The sequence below is a fragment of the Cinclus cinclus genome, chromosome 16, assembly GCF_963662255.1.
Source record: "Cinclus cinclus chromosome 16, bCinCin1.1, whole genome shotgun sequence".
Classification (NCBI taxonomy): Eukaryota; Metazoa; Chordata; class Aves; order Passeriformes; family Cinclidae; genus Cinclus; species Cinclus cinclus.
This window is the reverse complement of record NC_085061.1, coordinates 9,868,902-9,888,903: the sequence shown is the minus strand read 5'-3', so window position 1 is coordinate 9,888,903 and position 20,002 is coordinate 9,868,902. Positions and strand designations below refer to the sequence as shown.

The 20,002-nt window shown below is 35.8% G+C and overlaps 1 protein-coding gene across 8 annotated transcripts in view; it reads left to right on the top strand.

The window, feature by feature from the left end:
• PARN (poly(A)-specific ribonuclease) overlaps positions 1-19,332 on the top strand; it is a 45,325-nt gene extending 25,993 nt beyond the window's left edge. For 3 of the 8 annotated variants that reach the window (XM_062503332.1, XM_062503333.1, XM_062503334.1), the window contains 4 exons: positions 3,351-3,425; positions 11,506-11,695; positions 17,774-17,967; positions 18,384-19,331. In XM_062503332.1, coding sequence (XP_062359316.1) covers positions 3,351-3,425; positions 11,506-11,695; positions 17,774-17,967; positions 18,384-18,436 — 512 coding nt within the window. In that variant the 3' untranslated portion in view covers positions 18,437-19,331. Of the gene's footprint in view, positions 1-3,350; positions 3,426-11,505; positions 11,696-17,773; positions 17,968-18,383 lie in introns of all 8 variants that reach the window. The other 5 variants (XM_062503337.1, XM_062503338.1, XM_062503336.1 and 2 more) reach the window with 3 other exon arrangements.
• Positions 19,333-20,002: the final 670 nt, after the last annotated feature.

Here is a 20,002-nt window from a genome sequence, read left to right as displayed (position 1 = left end):
CGATTATAAATCTAGATATTTTTTTCAAGTCCTTTTGCCATGGTATCTCAAAACAAACTGCAGATTATTCCTTCCAAAATTCTGGAATAGAGAAGTACCCATGCTTTTCCTGTTGTAATTAGACTGGAGCAGAGTGGTGCAGCATGAGGTTGAGAGGTCTGCCAAAAGCAAAAAAAAATAAGTAGACAGTAACAGACACGAATTATCCTAATTTATTACATCAGTTAAAGCAAAGTGTCTTGAAATCAAACGGTATTAGTAGAATTTTACAGCACAAAAATTTTAGAATTAATTGAAGAAGAGTTATAATCTTCCATGAAGCTTCTAATGAAATATGGTGAAACAGCTGAAAGGGCTGCAGTGTCACACTTGGAACTCAATTACATTTGCTACTCTAGAAAGGGTGTTCATGATTCTGAAATCCTTCAGGACTGCCTGCCTACCAAGTAGACACCTGTTCATGCAGGATGTTTTTATAGTCTCAGGGGGGTGAATGTAGTTTCACTGTGCAAGTACATGCAGCACTCTGCAGTCTCGTGGAACACTTTTTATATTCTTAAATTTGCATTGTTTAGTTGGTCATGCTGATGTGAAATACCAAGTCATTAAAATGGGATTTTCTAGAATAGCACTTTAGTGTATAGCCTTAAGTTCTACTTAAGTTAATGTCTTTGGGCTTTTGATTAAAACTTATACTATCAAAGTATTATGAAAACTATTGCTTAATTTCCAGTAAAAGTCATGTAGGAAATGTATAAGAACAGAGTATAAAAAGGAAAATGTTTCAGTGATGTAATCCATCGGTATAATTTTATTCTGTGGATTTAGTCTTGTTTGCATGTTTGAGCTGATATATGGAGAACTTTTGAGTTTCTTTATAGAAGAAATACATGTTACTTTAACCTTCATGTCATAGTCCACCAGTGGCATTCTTCAAAGTGTTGAAGATTTGATGTGTTCTAGAAGTGCAGAGAGAGAAATTTCCTGGTTTATTTCTCTAGAGCTGGTGTTCATTACATTGCTGTCCATGGCTTATCTGCGCTGGCCTTGCAGTGAGCTGGCACGGGGCTCTGGTGATTTCCAAACCCTGTGCTGCAGCTGCATTTGCTTTCCAGGTCTTTATTTGCATTTCACCATGCTTTTGAAATGCACAGTATTTACTGAATGCTTAGCAGTATTGCTGAATGATTTAATTTATTAATCTTATCTCCCCTAAATTCTTACTTCTTAATAATGATGAAATGTGGCGTGATCTGAAGAGAGCATCTCTTAAGCCTGGAGACTTGCACGAGAGCATTTATTGTGGCTCACTTCAGATTGGAACTCAGTGTCTGCTATTTAATGTTTGACTTTCTTTAAATTCTGTACTTAAAATGTGTAAATTGAGTACAAAAGCAACATACATTGACTGGTATTGAAGCACTTTATTAGCCAAAAGTACAAAGTCAGAAGTCATATAGAGTGCAGCAGCATTTCTGCAATAATAAATAAGGATCTGACACTGAAATGCTGTGCCACCAATAGGTTGGATTTTTATTAATTTATTTTTATTAGCACTTAATGAAAATATGAACACTAAAGTCCATTTGAATAGTAGCTGAATTCCTTCAGGACATTTTTTTGTCTATCACTGATCCTCTTCCTTATTTTGTACTGAGGGCACAATTGCAGGATATTGAGGAGAATTTTTCTTTCTGCTCTGTCTTTCAGTCTGCTCAAGTAGATTGAAATTAATTAACTTCATATATATAGAAAAGGGACACAATCTGGCCAGCATTTCTGTGTTCCAGAGTTACAACAGAATGGGGTCCCAGATGTCTGAAATGAATGTTTAGAAAATTTTGTAACTAGTAATACAAAAATGGACAACTTGATACATGAATAGTTCTAGAGCAAAGACTTGTCAATGCATGTAGAGTATGAATTTGTACAGTAATGAATTTGTACAGTAATTTCTGTATTTTAAAGGAAAATCCATGTCAGGGTCCTACCAAATTCACTACAGTTCTGAGCTGCACTAATGTGTGAGCTTGGGCTTTTCTTGTGTTGTAAGATGTTAGTGTCCTGCCAAAAGGGTGTTCTCCCTACACCAAAGAGCCTTACCCATAGGCAGCAAAGCTCTATGTTCTTCAAAGAGAGAATTATTAGAAATTGAATTCATGTGCCCTGAAAAATGTTTAAAGAAATTCTAACTTCGTGGTGTAGGTTCATCTTAAAAGGCCTTAGCCCTTCACTACAGGGAGCTATCAGAAATCATACTGAATTAATTATGTTTTTGGCAATGATCAAAATGATTATAACTTAAACTGCTAAATAGCTGGCTACTCAAATGTATAGCATGCAAATGAAATCTATCTAGGCTTTTGTTTTTTATAATTAGAAAATCTGTTTATAATCTGGCTGGATTTTAGAAGACATTTCTATAACCTCGTAACCTGTAGACTAAATTAGATTTCAGTAGATTAAACAACTGAGAATAAATGTATTTTAAATCCTTTTGCATCATTGTTTTTAACCTTGTAATGTCTGAAGATTAAATGGTGGTGTAACATTATATATAACTTGATTTTCTAGTCTACATGAAAAAAAAGGCACCGATTTTGAGTATCTGAATTGTACTAACAATAAAGCACTTGGATAAGGACAGGAGATGTGAATGCATTTTAGACTATAATAAGACCTTGTGTCTGGAATGGGAATCCTTTCCTCTGCTTTTGCTTGATTATAAGTTCTTTTAGTGCTAATGTGACATTTTAAGCCATTCACATAGAAAATGCACTAACTGCTTGATGAATAGAGGAACTTATTCCCAGTCACTGTTCCATCGTAACAGCTTCCAAATGAGGTCCATGATTTTGTGCATTTGTCCTCATATTGACTTAAATTAAGTTTTTATTTCACATCCAGGAAATGATGTGTAGTGGGATTCAAACAAACCAGAGTATGAAAATTTTGTGTCCCAACAATGGAGTTCTCCATTGATATGATCAATCTTTTACCTACCCCCTTTGACTGGAATTTATCATCACTCAAAGAGCTGTTATTTATTTAAGTGAAGGGCTGAAATTCCCAGAAAATCACTTCAGTTTATTTTGTAGACTCATATAGAAGCCATGAAGGGAGGATGTGAAGGTCTGGGGGTGTACAGGATGCTCGTGCAGCCCTGGCTTTCTAAACAGTTCCAGGCCCTTGTGCAACTGGGTATGAACTACACACCTGTACAGTAGACAAAAGCCTTCTCAGGTGCAGTTACTCTTAATTGGCTTTTTTATGTCATGGCATATCAGATAAAAATCCATGACTGAGTCTAAAATAAAAACAGTCATAATAATTTCTTTTGCTTTTTCTAGGTAACATTCAGGTTTCATGGATTGATGATACATCAGCATTTGTATCATTGAGCCAGCCAGAGCAAGTACAAATAGGTAAGTGTTGTTGGATTTACTTCAGCATTAAAACTTTAACTAGCTCTTGCAAAATGCTCTGAGCCAGCAGGGTCTGTGATTGTAGTGGCAAAACAACTGACTTGCTTGGAGGAGCTGGGCTTCCATAGCAGCAACACATGTGGCAGCAAAGATAAGCCCAAATTGGACTTCCTTGAGTGTTTTGTGTTTCATTCCATGATCCTCTAAGTACCTAAACCTGTAGGTAGAGTAGTGCTGGTTTCTTCACTTCGTGAATTATTTATTGAGGCAATTTACTATTACTTTGCCCAGAGTATAGCTATCAAAGACTTTTGTGGTCTTTGCTCCCAAATACCCTTTGGACGGATACATATTTAGTTTGGCTTACATTTGAAAGGAACAAATGCAGTGAGAAGCTTTTTGGTGCATTGTTGAACATAAGCAAAATGATACTCTCTGAAGAGCCTGGACTGCTAATGTGTATGACTGTGTATGTGTATGTCTGTGTATGAATGATGTGCAGTCTTTCCAGACCTAAGTTTTTAAATTTTTGTTTGAACAATTGAAAATATTGCTTTTATGTGGGAAAACAATCTTCTTGGTGTGTTGGGTTTTAGGTTGGGGTTGTTTGTAGTTTGGGGATTTTATATTGTTTTGGAGTGGTTTTATTTGTGTTTTGGGGTGAGCTTTTTAAAAGATTTTTGATTTGCTGTAGTTGAATCCACAAGCTCTTAGTGTTTTCTCAGATTCCTTGGGCATGTACTTGAGTACTGACCCATACCCTTACTTCAGGCAACAGTGGCTGGAAGTAGCCATTATAGATGATAATTTGGGATATGTTCTGTTGGTGTCATCCCCATTTACTGAAACACTTGTGTCAAATGCTGTGGAGCCAGTGAGAGCAGCAGTATACGCAGCACTTTTGATTAACTGGCTTAAAATCTTGTTGCACTTAAGAGCTATCCAGGCAGAATTCCCACAATTAAGTTCTAAAAAGAAATAAAACAGATCAGAAAAACCCACTGAATTTGCCATCATCTATCCTTACTAAGCTTAAATAAAGAAGCTTTCAGGATCTGGATATATAATCAGTGCATCTCTCTAATTCCTTGTTAACATCCTGGGAGTGTTTATCATAATTCCTCATATATTCATAGCTCTGCAGAGGATTTTGAGGGCTCACCAGCAGCCTCCTTACAGCAATTGCCCCATAGCAGCAAGAGCCATTGTTTCTTTATCTGTATATAGATGTAAGAATGAAATAACTTCTAATGAGAAGTTCCAGATAAATAAATATGTCAAATAAATCCTTCTTAGATGCTGCTACAGTAAATTCCCCACTTCTGTCACCTCGGTTACTTACCCATTATCTGAATGCTTGGCATGTACATTATCACCACTACTTTTTGTTCTTGTTGTTCAGTTTGATTATGGGTTTTTTGTTCTGTTTTTGTTATAGCAACTACATATTTTGGAAAGAACTGAATGTCTGCAGAATATTGAAACTGAACCTTTCTGGCACTGCTCTGTTGTCTTTTTTTTTGTGCTTTGACAAATGGAGGCTTGTTCTGTGGCCTGCGTACTGGGAAACATTATTTGTTTGAAAGCTCAGGTGATTATATTGTTTCATAGATTTTTATGAAATATGGTTAGTAGAAATTCATATACTGAAAGCAGTCAGCCAACCAAGCTGATAAACTAAAGCAACCTCAATTACCAAAACCTGTGTGATTTTTACTGTAAAATTGCTTAAAATTATTGGTATTTCACATCTTTGGAGGGCAATATGAATACAAGGCAAGATGTTGCTACAGATACACTTCTGTACTTACCTCTTAGAGAGGTTTCTGACTTTGAGCTAGTATTAAGATGTACATATAGTTAAGGAAACACAAGTGCAACAAAAACATCTATGGGACATAAATGGATTGAGGACATTGAAAGTGTATGGAACTTTCCCCTAAAGTGTTCAGATTTCCATTACAGAGAAGTCTTAAGTACTGTAAAAACATCCAGACTTGCTTTGCATCTTTTTTAAAAAGGAAATTGTGTGTGCAAAAGTGATTAAAATGGGACTGGTTTTGTGATTATCTGCATGGAGTGTTAACTGATTTGGATCTATCAGATTCTGAAACCCTATTCATATCTGGGAGGTGTCTTTATTTTTCTGTTGCAGTAGTGGTTCAAGTATTGAATATTTGGCTGGACTAAGATGAAGTTAGAGGCTTGAACAGCAAATAATTCTGAGTGATCTGCCATTCTCCCTTGATGCACATGCTCAACATAACCAGTTGATGGATCTGCCTGGTTCCTTAACAATTTAGCTCCGGTGCCTTTTAATTTTAGTCAGCTTCATAGGTGTTGCAAGACAACTTGAAATATGATTTGTCTATATGACTAGTTTTGTGTAACTGTATCTAAGGGTAGTATTGAAATTTTGATACTTGTCTTTCATATTTCAAGTAATTAATTATCATGCTTAACCTTTACAAATGACAGACCTCTCAAAATGCGGCACTTTGCATAAGCTGTTGCTGCTATGCTGTGCTATTTTTGTTGTTTCTAACTCTCCTGGCTTTAGTATTTGAAATGGGCTGAAAACCTGTTCATCAGCATCCTGGGAATATGTCTGATTTTTCGCTGATTCAAAAATGTATTTTGAATATGTATAAATATAAATAAAATATACCTCTTCATCCCCAGTACTCTTTAAAACAATGTGCCTGAGTTAGGTAAATACCATGGATGGTAACCATTGAAACGTAGTCCAAAACTGATTGATAAAACATTGACCCATAAGATTTTCTGTTATAAAGTATACATTTGATTAGCTGAATTTAGCTGATAAGCAGCTCTTCAAATTTCCATTGCAATCAGGAGTGTTTATGTTGCCAGGGAGAATGTGCATTCCAATGTTTTAATTGTTGAAGTGTTACCCTGAAGGATGTATGAATCTTTGCATAATATACAAAGACTTGTTTCCTCTTCTACTTTATTTCCTCTGAAAAAATAAGTAGGGAAAAGGACAGTATTTTTATAGTCAATTTTGGAGCTGTTCCTAACTTTCCAACTGGATGTGGCACACTTTAAAACACACAAAACACAAATCTTGGGAAAGAAGAGTCAAATGCCTTAAACATCTCATTTTGCTGCTTATGATAATGTTCAAGAACCTTCACTTATTTGGGTATTTATGCGACTTGCACATTGGCAATCTCTCAGATTCATTATGAGTAGAAAAGCTTGTTCTTGTATAAAATGATATTGCTCTCTATAGCTGAAGTGGAAGCTGCAGCAGGACAGATGCTAGAGAACAGTTGCACAGTCACCCTGCCGTGCCTGTCTGTGCAAGCTGGACCTGACCCTTGCCAGGGGAAGGTTCTTGGCTTCCAGTGGACTCTGTGTCACTTAATGTTGGGCTTCCACAATGTCATCTTAAAGCAAATAACACGTGTATGAAAGCCCTGGTTTAGATGGCTCTGATTTGTCTTAACTTTTTGCAATATGCTGTGCTGTAAACTGATTTCCAGGCTACGAGCACCTGAAAATTCTAGCGGACATTAAACACAGTCTATGTTCTGCTGGGATTTGCTGTTCAAAGTAGGTAATTAATAAGAATTTGTTAAATGGTTAATATTCCTTTAGTTGGACATGTGGGAGACAAGAATCTCTGCTGCTAAGTTGCACTGCAAGTGGCATCAGCATTTCTGTCAAACATGGAGCACATAGTTGTTAAGTGTGTGGCAAAAGATAAACACTGTGCACTGTTAAAGTTGATAAACAGAAGAAATTCCAGAACTTACTTTTGGCATACAACTTCTGGCTCTTAAGATTTTTGATTGGCTAGATAAGTTTGCCTTTGGGTGCTCTTCAGCTTTGTGTTTTTATAAAGTTGGCTTTTCATTTGGAGAGGTTAGTATGGAATAAGTGCTGTTTCAATGATCCCATGACTTACAAGGGTCTAGACTCCATCCAGATAGTCTAGAAATGGTGGAGGGAAATGGGGGAGACTTCAGCTTGTCTTAACTGTCAAAGTAAACACAGTATTTTATTTTAATGAATAAATGGGTGTAACCTGAAGTATTTGTGTCTCAACCACTTCAGCCCCTCAAATGTTCTGTGCAGTTAACTTTGTGACTCCTCAGTTAATGCTTTGGGTTGATGTTAAGCTCATGGTTTCCTTGAATGTTGTCATCCAACTTTGACTGTTCAGGTTGCTGGTCTAAAAAGAAGGGTAGCTTGGGTTCTTTCAGTAATTAAATAACTTCATCTGTAAGGGAGTTAAAGTCCTTTATAACTGTCTACATTCATGTGCATAGCATGAAATATCTCAGTGAATTTACACTGTCATCTCTGTTCTCTGCTGAGGAAAATATTTTAAGCTTTGCATAAGGATCTTTCCTCTTTTTTGGCATGCTTTGTTCTTTGCACTTCATCTTCCTTCTGTAGAATCATCTTCTTTCAGATCACCTGTCCATTCTCCCCTGTTCTCCAACACAGAAGTTCAAACCTCATTTTGGTTTGCTCTCTTAACTTGCCATCCTCCTTTGCAAGCTGAAGAGCTGCTGTGCCTCTGCATTGATACTGCTCCTTGCTCTGCATTCAGATACCAGGAGAGAGGACAACCTTTGTACAATGCTCTTTTATTTAGAATTTGTATAGGCACTTTCTATCTTAAGCTGATGCAGGAGAGGAAAACAAAGGGATGGGCAGCATCATGTACAAATTTGTGTTATCAGTTTGGGTACAGCCTACAGATAGTTGCTGTTATCAAGTATACTTAAGAGACTGGTCCGGCTAATTAGTCATGTGTTAACATTTTGATGCCTTGCAGCAGAAGTTGTCCAGGTATGCTTGAAAGACTGAAAACCGTATATAGGCTAACAAAAGGTCCCATTAATGTTACATTGACAATTTCACTAATATTAACAAAATATAGTTGAATTCTGCTTGATAATGTCCATGGTTGCATGATCATGTACTGTTTCTTTAGGATTTATGGCTTCTCTGGCAATATGTTTGTACATTTGCTTTGGAAAAACTCAGCCCTGAATGTTCTGTAGGGGACAGTTTAATTCCATTTAGGTTAATTTAAAAAATGCCCTCTAATTTAGGATGTTGAATCTTTGCTTTCTGTTGATAAAATAGGCACACAGCACTGCTGCTTCCACTCCCGAGTTTTACTTTGAAATACTAGACTATGCTTGTGCACTTTGAGATCATGATAAACTTCTGTTGTTACATGTGGCATGAATAGCCCTAGTAGACAATAAGTAAAGCTGTGGAACCATATGGTGAGTATTGAGAATAAAACAAAATACTGACTTAGCTACTCACTAATTGCACACTATTGCTCTGGCTGAGGCAGTAGTCCCCTGTTTCAAGTAGAACATGATCAGCTAAGATTAATGCAGCATTGATACAGAGGTCACATAAAGGCTTCACAGGTGAAATTTTACCTCAGTATTTCATAAGCTTAAGTGTTTAGTACAGCAGCATTAATCTGTATAGCTCTGTGTGTTTATTGTATTTATATATTGTGGCTTTTCTTCTGCCTACACAGCTCACCAACATTATTTATTGTGACTTTTTATTAAGAGCTTTAATATTGTCAGTGGCCATCTGTCAGTATGTTGCTATGCATAAAAGCAACAACTTGACAAAGGAATATTTTTGTACGCATTCCTCTTGGACCCTCAGCCTGTTTGATGTCTTCCCTTATAATGAGAGAGGGTACCATCCTCTAGAAATGCTTTTCTAAAATAATTTGAAATTACTGTTGTTTTGCTGTGAGTCTGAAACTTTAGGGCTACTGTTAATGTGAAATGCAGTCACATGGTGTTGGTTACTAGGTCAGGTTTCTCACAGAAAGATTTGTCTCATCTTACAATTTATAGAAATAAGTAAATAGCCTCCCTGAGTTCCCTTCAGTTTTTTAGAATTCACAGAGCATTCTAGCAATGCATTTCTGCTGCTGTGAGTGCAGAGTGACGTAACTGTATTTGCTTTGTTCATCAATATGGACAGCATTCACCAAAAAAGCATCAGAGAAAATGTATGAAACTCTTTAACAGGAAGCTGCTCTTCAATTCAAGACTATGCAAGATTGTTTTATCTGTGTGGCTCCTTTGACTCCTCCATATGCCTTCATTTCAGTTTTTCCATGATGAAGCAATTTATTCAGCATGTAATATTTTACATTAAATAGACATGCTATATATGTATGTACATAAAAGTATTTGTGTGTGTTTGTGCCATATGAATGGATTGCTGTAAAATACACTCTTTATTTCAAGAAAGCGAAGTTGACTTTGTACAAAAATACTGACTCTTACACAGATTTATTTTAGAATTATCTTTAGGCCTCAAATGATTTCTTTTTCTTCTTTAAAATAGGGCTGAGTTTGTCAAGGAATTAAATGGCAGACCCATAACTTTGGTTCACAGCTTGTAGCAAAACAAATAATGTTACTGTGTTTTAACAAATGGGTATGTATCAGATGATCCATGGTTACTTTGTGCTGGATTTTAGCAAGTAAAAACATGCTTGAGTTTAACTAAACAAATTTTACCCCAAGGAATGTTGGCTGGCATGCAGTAAACTCCAGTGAGCCTTATTAATTCATTCATGATGCCTGCCCCATAACTTGATGGGCAATAAATATTGTCCTAATTCTTACAAATAGACCCTGTAACTTTGCAATTCAAAACAAATATAAGGGAGGTGAAAGGAGGTATGTCTGACACTTGTTGATTAGTGCAGCAATCTTATGGGGTTGTTAATCATAATTACTGCTATCTATACTTGGGATTAAAATTAGTCAACACTCTTTCCTGGTTTTATGTACGTTGCAACAGCAGCGTGTATATACCATGGCAGGTATTATAGATATCTCATTTCACTATTACACAGCAAATACACAGACAAAATGGATGATCCATCCTGAAAGAGGAGAAAAAAACACATCCACCCATCTTCCTCACCTTTTCTGAAATTTAATGTTGGAGCCTTCCATCTCAAGTGCTTGCACGAGAGGTAGCACAGAATACTTGTATTTAAAACAGCTTAGCTAGAATCCAGAAGTGGGTATGCATCTGAAACTGCTCTAAAGAATTGGAAGTACATAATAAAATCATGTTGTCTCCACCACAACTGTGGTGTTTTAAAATGTGCAGAAAAACAATCTGAGGTTGGGAGGAGGGAGGTTTTGTTTTGTTTTGTTTACATTTAAACTGGTTTACTGATTGGTTTACAATACTTTCTTTCAGAGAGTTAGCCTGAAAGCAGCAGAAGACACCAGTTGACAGTCAGTTTAATTTGCTGATTCATCTGTTACAGGGATGGCATCAGGCCAGAGCTTGGCTCACAGACTAAAGGCTGAGAGCTGTGAAGATGCTGGGACTTGTAGGAATGTTGTTAAATTGTTACTGAGTGGAGGCAGTGAAAGTTATTTTCTTTAGTTTTAAAGTGCTTCTAATTTTGCATTGGCAGAAATCTTTCTACCTTGAACTTCAAGTCTTTTTTTGGTTAAAGGGAAATCAGACATTAGAAAGATACCAGGATGGAACAGCTGGCTACTAGTTAAGTGCTTCTTCCATGGATATCTTGTGCAACCAAAAATGCAGCTCAAATAAGCTTATGTTTCACAGCAATCAAACAGAGTTTTGGCAAAGGCTTTGCAAATGTCGTCTTTTCCTGGCAGACTTGCAAAATAAACCTGCTGGGTTAAGTAATGAGACTAAAAAGGAAAAAATCCAGGAAATCTTTTCTTGCCAACAAGCAATCTGGAAGAGGGTTACAACTGAAGAATTGATAGTTTCTAATTTAAAAGAAATGTCTTAAGTAGATTTAACTCTTTTTGCACAAAGTCTGACTTTGAGAAGGGCATTGAGCATCTAGTCTAGACATTGTGACTTCTAGAGAATATGGTATTTTGGGTTTGTTTTGTTTTTTTTTTTAATTGCTAGCAATGGAACTAGAAATTGTTTTGTGAACAGAACAAATAGCTTGCAGCCTTCTGCTCTTCAAAATAAGCTATTTCAGTCGAGCGTATGACATCATTCAAGTGTTTTGTATATAATATCATTCTCCTTTCCACAGCTGTAAACACCAGCCAGTATGCTGAAAGTTATAGGATCCAGACATATGCAGAATATGTGGAGAAAAAACATGAAGAAAAACAGGCCAAGAGAAAATGTACAGAAGATAGTTGGAAGGAGATGGAGAGGAAGAGGTTAAAAACCCAGTGCGCACCTTACGTTTCCCAGAGTCGATACTACTGTGTTAACAGGTGAGGTGGCTGTGCTGCTAGCTCATGCTCTTACTGTATTTCTATCCAAAGTCTAGAAGTTTTCAGGTAGTTCTTAACTAATACAGTACATTCTTCTGTATGTATTTCTTTGCATATAAATCAGTAGTGGTACATCAGCTGTCACAAGATGATAGGTAAAGGACCAGAGGGAATTTAATCACGAATGTGATCAGACAGATTTTTAAATGCTGGGATCTTGAGGGTAGGTCACATCACAGCTTCTGAGCTTGATGTAGCAGCACCATTTCTTATAACCAAAATTTAAAAGTTATTTTCTTTATTCATATGACACTTGTGAATGGCTTGTGTCATGTGGATACTTAGTTGTCATCACATATCCTTGCAAAGACCATGTTGGTTTTGGGCTGACTTTCCGTGGTCATAATAGTGCCACAAAGAATGGCATGAACTCCCTTCTAGAGCAGTCCTGATGAAGTTGTCCTTACGCTTCAGAAATAGGATGGCAAATGATGATACTCACATGGCTTTAAGCTTTCAGTATAAAACTTGAAAAGGGCTTTAGTTCATTACTTAAGGATGAAATTAAATTAGGACATGCTGCTTTTGGTCCTGGTACATTGCTGTCTGGTGTGTTGCTGTGTGTATTTCTTGTTCCATATTTACTTACTGCTATTATTTTATTATTTATTTATTCTTTAATGTTTGTTATTATTATTATTAGGATATTATGGTAACAGGTAGCTTCTTTCTCAGTCATCTGTGTAGCTGAGCTTGTGAAGAGTTTTTAGTGTTAATATAATTCCATAAATAACCTATCAGATTATTGCTATTCTTCCCCCTCCCTTCTCCTGCACTGTCCCCCCAGTTCTATAAATTCTATATGAAAATAAATTTGAATGGAGTGTGGTAGTTACATTTCTCTAAGCAGATGTTTTGGTTTGTTTTTGGGGATTTTCTCTCCTTTTCCTTTCTGCCCCATGGTTACACAAACCAAATTTGGTGGTCATAAAACCAGTGCTGAGGTATTTCTGCTTTATCTATCTTGGAAATGCTACGTTAAGTTCTAGTCCTCGTTTTATCTTCCTGTAGATGTTCATCTGTTATATAACAAATTTGCTAAACTTGTTCTGTTCTTCCTGTGACATTACGATTTTGCAGGTGTGTGTTTTGGCAAGCTGTCAGATGTTCATGGCTTTTGTCATGGTGGGAATTCTAAATGCGTTATAGACATGTTTGATTCAAAAAAACATGTGGAGGAAGGTGATACAGTCTGTGTCAAATGAAGTTAGTTCAATGGAATTGTTCTACTCAGGAGTCCTGGGGAGACCATGCTGTGAGGAGATGAGGAGCTTCAAGGATTGTCCTGGCAGCAGCCTGCACATCGCTAAGGCTTAGCTCTGTAAATAATGTGGTAGACTATTAAGTAGTCTAATTAATTCATTATCTGGAAGTACTTACTACACCTTGACTTTGCTGCAAAGAAACACTAAGTCCTAGTTTTGTTTCTGCCAGAGGAAGTGTCTCCTCTCAAGGAATGTTGAACCTCACAGGCTCCACGCAGATGGTAACGGTGGCAGCTCATGAAGAACAGGAAGTGGAGAAAGCTGATTTGCTATTTTCTTGCAAATAAGTTTAAGATCCATCACAAATGTCTAATTTGGAAAATTGATTAACAAAATTTTCAGTAAATTCTTTCCCTAGAAGTCTAACATACCCCAATCAGTTGTTAGTCTAAGCACTTAATCTCCTTGAAAATTTTTAATACATTTTTTCAACTAGTGCTATAAAATGCTACAAGAAGTAGCTTTTTGCTTTCACATGGTCGGTATCTTGATAGCCTTGGACAACAGCCTTTATTTTGTTGACGCATCTGTTGTAACTGATGTTACATAATTTTTTGTTCTCTTATTATTCCATTAATGAAGTGATTTGGTTCTGTCCCAAATGCCCTCTCAAGCAGGTCTTTTGACATGTTTTTCTTCATTTGTTTTTATTTGCTACTAGTTATATTTAATTCTTCTGTCATTTTATAATTTTGTAAATGCTTCCTCTGAAGTGTTACATGGTTAGCTAGGGTGTGGACCTGCAAACTATGGTCTTTAATTTCACTCAAGACTAACACTTTTTTTTAATAAAGGTATATAAAAATATTTATATTTTATCTATTATATACAATAAATTTGATATAAAGTATAATATTAGTATTTATATAAACAATCAGGACAAATATGTATGCATGCATGTATATTTGTCCAGATTAGTTGAAGTCATATCTAGCTGAGCTTTCAGTACTGTGATGTATCCAGCAGCTGATCCCTTATAATAGCTTCATGTTACTACATCCTTTATTTATTTATTATTTAATAAGCTTGCTGCATCAGCTTCTGCCAAGGAGCACAGCTGCAGATTAGCTGTTTGTCTCCATGATGACAATGTGTCCTGGCTACTTTTTCATTCAGTAAGGAAGTTGTTGAATATTTCTTGTAAGGAACTTCTGTCTTAAACTGACAAATTGATAAATTTGTAACAAAGGTTCTTTAATTCTTAGCATGTTGATAAAACTGTAGTCCTATATTGTAGAGGAACTTCTCTTCAGGTAATAAAGTTTAGTAGTATTAATAGCAGTCACACGATAAAATTATTTATAATTAATATATATCACTTGCATATAACCTAATGCTACTGTTAAATAGAAAAAAATATTTCAGTGGAAATATGCCTAATTATTAATGTAAGGTGGAGAAGTAGAAGAAAGACTGCTGCATTTGACAAAACTTCAAGTAGTAAATAAGATCCCCTTGTCCAAATCTGTTGCTATTCAGAACACATTTAGGAAACAGATGGAACTGGCTGTGTTGTGCTTAGTAAATGACTGCCTGCTAGCTCTGCCATGACTGTTAAATGCATGGCTTTAAGAGCTTTTTCTTAGCCAAATAGTGTTAAACCATAGCAGGAAAAGTCAAATAGGGTATGCTCTATGGAAAACTAGGTACCCTACTCTATTAGTACTTACTTATTCTCCTGATCATCATCTGGAAGCAGTAAAATAGAATAAGAGCAATGGCTAAAGACTCATATGAAGTACAAGAGAGGGATGCATCACTTTGCCTTACAGATATTCTGCCTAAAACTGTGAGTGCTGCATCTCTGTCAAGTCAGGGTGCTGTTTGTAGCACCACTTCCCTGGATGTCTTCATTTTGCCAAAGATTATCTAATTTTTGAAATGTGCAAGTGTTTCTACTGATGACTCTTTTGGTTTATTACAGCAATGGTTGTTTACAGTGGTTTATTACTGACTAAAGAATAAGAATTGACAAAAGCTGAGGTATTAAGGGTATAGATTACAAATATTGCAAGTAAATTATTATAGTGTTTCAACATTGTAGTGTTATTTTAGGTGATTTCACCTGCTCTTCAGCTGAAATGACTATTTTTTATGGTGTATCAGTATCTACTCCCACCCCTCAATGTTGTTTCAAGACAACTTACATTTTTGTGTAAATTAAATTTATATGAAATTGTAGGTCCTTATATATCCAAACCTTCCAAATGCCTTGTTTTGATGAAGTGTTTCTTTTAAAACTCAGACATGCTTCTCCAAAACAGATAATTTTAAATGCTACGTCATCATAATTGTTTTCCTACCTTTTGTTCCCCTCCACTTGCTGATCCTTTCAATTTAATTGCCATGGTACTAGTTGGATTGCTGTTATTTAGTACCTCTGGAAATATATTCTCTAGAAAATAGATAGAGTTATTGCCTGGATAGCTGTTGTACAGGTGTCTTTTGAAACCCAAGTGTTACGTGGTTAGAGGATGGTGTAAATCTGTGTCTAAATGGTCATAAGGATCATAAAAGAAGTCTGTCTGCATTAGACAATGACTGAAAGCTAGTACTGTGTTTGAATCTTTAACTTTGTTCAGTTGTGTCTCAGCTGAATGAGGAAGCTGAGGCAGATGTGGACATATCCAAAATAACACTTATAATTAGAAAACTGAACTTTGAGTAGTACTCTAACTTGTATATGCAGCCATGCTTATTTACTACTAAGCACGTAAATAATGCTGCTGTAATCTTTAATCTTATTTAAGGCTAAAGAAGAACAAGATGTAAAAAAATTAACCCTGTTCCCTTCTGGGACCTATGCAGTCAATGAATGAATAAATATAAAATAACAATAATTTGGGAGAATGGAAGACAACTATTCTTCATTATAAAATCTATTTATTTTGTATCTTGTGCTGCCACTTTCTAGTAGTGGGTTTTTTTTCCCCTTAAGGTACCTGCAGGAGGACCATAAGGCCTAAAACTAATTTTTCCATTGTTCATTGGTACCCAGATAAATGTGCACTGAAGGTCAAGAACTTGTTTCTCTTTATTTGCAGTAACTTCACAGCAGCGTTAAGTTAGAAAACATTAAATTCAGCCATAAGACATTCAAGAAGGGATCTTCTTCCTACAATGAGTGCAAGTTCCCTTCTGAGAGCCAAGTGCTGAACAAATCCTGGGATCATAATTTATGGCTCCTGAGGTTGTTCTTCCTAATGTATTTTTCAGAATGGCTTTCCCCAAAGTAGAATTCTTACAAGCTTTTCTAAACTATATTTTAAAATAATAGTAGTTTTCATTTCCTAAATGCTCTTCCTTCCCTAGACTTTTTTCTTTACGACCCTAGTTTTTGCCTGTTTTGCAATATTGAAGTGTGTACATAGGATTAACAGTTCTATCCAGCTTTTTATTGGTGGTGGTTGTAGTATGACTCAAAATGATGATTTGTAAGAAATCATGCAAAAAAGCCCTTCTGTGTGTGAATGTTTGGAGGAAAAACCAGCTATTCATCAAAGTAAATGGTGTTTGTGCTCCTAAAGTGGAAGTAAGAGCATGAGATGTAATAATGTTTCATCTTTGTTTATTGCTTTTGGACATCCCAGACAGACTTTGTTTTAAGTTACAAAACCTTCAGCTGAAAAAATTCCATTTCAAAGCCAAAACTATACTGCAAAATTTAAGTTCTTCTTTAGCTGAAACCTTATTGAATCACAGTAATTCCCTGCTATTGATTAAAAAGAAAAAAAGAACCTTGTAAAGCTTTGTTTTATAACTTAGTATTAATACTTATTTAACTCACAGAACGTGGCTTAGGTGCATACAGCCATGTTGTGTAATTCTAATTAAAAAATAGAAGTTCATAAACATGAAACCACCCTTTTTAAAATCGGTTGTTCTAAAAGCATTAGATATTTAAGTAGCTGATGTTTACATATCTAGAAGTTCATAAGGGGAACTGTTTTTTAATTAGCCCCTTTGCTACTGCATTCTCTTTTATACTCAATGCTAATTTGATTTTAATATTGTCATTTGTCTTTTAAGGAAATTTAGCAATAGCATTTCAGTGGAATGAAAGCCTACGCAAGGTTATTTCAGAGTGCACTGAATAGAGTGGAGCTCTGAGTTCATCTTTATACTGTGTTAGTCAGACTTCATTCAAATGCTACTAATGAAATGAGTGTGCAGTTTTTTGTGCTTTTTATTTTACTGAACACTGAATTATTTTAATGAATAATAGGACTCTGCACTTGAAAGCTGGATTTAAAGTTTATATGTGGAGCTTGATGGTTTTCTCTACCTTTATACAGAAATGCTTTTAAACCTACCTGTAGTTCCAGGAGAGAGGTGAAGTTAGCATGTAGATTCCTTCAGTTTCAAGATATGGTTTTGAGGCTTCACTTGTGCATGATTTGTTGTCTACTGACAGTGCTTTAAAGAGCTTGCATGACTATGAGAATAAAATGTAAAACTGTGCCGGGATAGAGAACTAATTTGATTACATTTCAGATGAGTGATCTCAGAATAGCAGCTAAGTCTGAGACATCAGTAGTGCAAAGAACGAATACCTTGATCTACATAAGGTTGGATTAGATAGCAAATGTGTGGAATTTCATAGTTAAGCCAGATCTTTCAGATAATGTAACTGTATGGTACACCACTGACAACAGTTTAATTTTTACTTTCATAAGTGTTTAATAGATGTACAACATCATGTACCTATGTAGTAGTTACTCCTTTTCATAATCAACTTTATTCTATGTTCCAGTTTTACAGGTACCAGTACAGTAGGAAAGAGAAGCATGAGTCCTATTGAGGAAGAAACTGGTTCTGATGATATGGAAGAGGGAGAAGGCCAAAATCCAGAAAATGATCAGACAGATTCCTGTGCAGATTCCCTTCCAGATGTTAAGAAGAAACCCAAAAAGTTGAAGAAGATCAAGACAGAAAAAGTTCCAGCAGGTAAGTGCAATGTTTGTGTGCATGGTTTTCTGTTCTGTTTGAAAATGTTCTAGGTCTGAACAGAGCTGAAATTCTTTTCTTGAAAGTCTTCACTTCTAGCAGTAATGCTTGGGAAAAGACCATTTAACTTTGTCATCCCAGTAATTGCAAAACCAAAATTACCTAATTACTAGGGTTAAAAATACAGTATTTCCCATTTTTTTAAGAAACCTGAAATTAATCTTTATTTTTTCCCCTTTCTTTTTTTGTAAGTACCTATTCATAAACAGTCTCTTGGTTCCTCTTTGTAAATACTGACTTGCCAGTAATGTATCTAGAACCTTCCTCTATAGGAAAATATGTCTTAATATCCTCTGAAAGAACAAAAACAGAGAAAGATCTTGATGTAATTTTCATTCCATGATTCTGTCTTCTAGGAAGCCTCACAACTAGCTCCACTGGAATTTTTGAGGTCCCTGAAACATGGTAGGAAACAACTGCCTTAACACGTGGAATTGATTGAAAGCAGTTGAGAGAATACACCTCTTGGAAGCCATACTTTATTTAAATAAAGTGGTGTTAACAAAGCAGTATCTGTCCTGAACATCAGTTTAATTACTTTGAACTGTTTCTTGAACAATCACTGTCAGTTTTACTCGTGTGTATATCGCCTAGTATATGACTTGTTGTTGATCCTGTGAAATCCTTGTTGTTGTAACTGATGCTAGGTTTAAGAAGCAAGACTCTATGTCATTTGGTCACCTCCTTTGGCATGCTGGCTATGAACTGTACAAGAACTGGCATTCTGTGATTTTGTGCTAGGCTGTTTCCTTTGCTTGGGGACTTACCACCATGCTCCTAATATTTATCTGTTTTTTCAGGCAGCATCAGTATGCGTCAGCATTCTGGAAACAGGTAGAACTGCAGTTTCACTTACTGCTTTCTACCTCTTACCTTATCCAGGAACATTTTTTAAATTTCTGTTTCCTACCCCCACACCCAGTGCAGGTGGTATTCATCTAAATATCAGCCTTACACATACCTTACCCTTTCAAAAAACTGTAACTTTAAAGTTTCTCAAACATTCATTTCCTGGTGGGAGGTAGTTTTCTTTGTTTTCACATCCGTTGTTTCCACTTTTAAAACCTGACTTTGTAAAAAATGTTTTTGGTACCTGTGATAAACCTGCTAACTGCACCAGCCCTTTATTTGTTTAAAAAAGGATCTGCATTGGTAGATTTCAGAAAATGTTTGATATTTAAATTTTTGTATTATGGAAATAAAACCAAAATATGTATTTCCATACCATGAAAATTAAATACATTTTCTTAGGAACTGGTTTGTTTTTATTTATTAGCATATGAAATGGTTTGAGTGAAAGTTGGGGGGGTTTTCCCTTCTTCCTAATACAACAATTTTTTTGTCATCCTGTGAGTAGCAAACTCTTTTGTTCCATGGATGGTTTTCAAGATATTTGTGAAATGTAACCAAGAAAAGCAAGCCTTTTGTCGTAATATCTGAATTTCTATCTGTTTCCCTTGGAGGGGTGAAAACAAAGGAATTTTACAAATCAGCAAGTTCAGAACCATTTCTGTGGAAGAGTGGAATATTAAAAGGCTTCATCATATTATATTTACACTAGAGTGGGAACCACTGTCATTTAAGCATGGAATAACCTGTTTGAAGGTATGTCAAGATTCATGGGTTTTTAAGTTACTGTTAAGTTACTTTTTAAGAACTTGCATTGCAAAAGGAAAAATAATTTCAAGATATTAATTGTGAAATGTTGCATTTCTAACCTTAGAGTACTCCCAAAAGTACTATAATTTAATTGTTTAATAGCAGCTCTGTCATCACATTCTCACACTAAAATGTGGGAAAGAAGAGTTGGGAAAATTAGTAACTGAACTCTTCTGCTCTCAAGGATCCAGGGACTTTTCTTCCCAAAGACTCATGACCTTAGGACTAAATACTTAAATCACTTTCAGCTTGAGTTCCAAACCAATTGTAAATTGAGTTCTCAGAATATGTGCAGCACCTAATAGCAGTTGTAGGG